This window comes from Orycteropus afer, unplaced genomic scaffold (genome assembly GCF_000298275.1).
Source record: "Orycteropus afer afer isolate SDZICR_OR568_19922 unplaced genomic scaffold, OryAfe1.0 scaffold00048, whole genome shotgun sequence".
Lineage (NCBI taxonomy): Eukaryota > Metazoa > Chordata > Mammalia > Tubulidentata > Orycteropodidae > Orycteropus > Orycteropus afer.
The window spans coordinates 2,747,135-2,747,783 of record NW_006921635.1 but is presented as its reverse complement, the minus strand read 5'-3'; the positions used below and the strand labels follow the sequence as shown (position 1 = coordinate 2,747,783).

General features: G+C 42.2%; 1 protein-coding gene across 1 annotated transcript in view; it reads left to right on the top strand.

The window, feature by feature from the left end:
* CCDC62 (coiled-coil domain containing 62) overlaps positions 1-649 on the top strand; it is a 31,639-nt gene that overhangs the window by 3,711 nt on the left and 27,279 nt on the right. Inside the window, exon 4 of the mRNA XM_042780589.1 lies at positions 106-207. Coding sequence (XP_042636523.1) covers positions 106-207 — 102 coding nt within the window. The remainder of the gene's footprint in view (positions 1-105; positions 208-649) is intronic.

Sequence of the window (649 nt, the reverse complement as noted above, 5' to 3'; positions counted from 1 at the left end):
AATGAATAAAATGAAGTGGAGAAATGAGCACAGATTATGGCTGTTGATGGCAGTGAAGGCTTTGAAGTGATTCATTTAGTAGTGATTTTGTATTTTCCCTTGTAGGCTAGAAACCAAAATCTCAGCAACACGTTAGTGGACCTTTCTGCCCAGGTAGGACAATTGCAAGCTCGAGAACAGGCGCTCACTACCATGATAAAGTTAAAGGTAAGTGGGAACAGCGCCTCCATTGGCCAGGCCACTCAATACTTAGGAAACAGATGCCCATGCATTGACTTGCGTGTGTGCATTGTGATGCCAGTGCCAGGCCATTTGATTACTGTGGCTGTATTTTTTTATATATTGTTGTTTAACTTTTAATTGTGATATGGGTAAAAATTTATAGGACAAATGCATTTTCCATTCAACAATTCATACACGTTTTTGTTTTGTGACGTTGATTACAGTCCCCACAATGTGATAGCTCTCTTCCCACTTCCTCCCCATGGTGACCTTTTCCTTGTGTCCTCCTTTCCTATGCATTCCTGCCCTCTGAGCTTTCTCCCTGTGTCAGTGCTGCCCTTCTAATCTCCTGTGTTTGATAGTTGTAAGGAGTGTACCTCTCTGGCGTAAGTGTTCACCTTATAGGCCTGTTTGTTGTTTGGCTTAA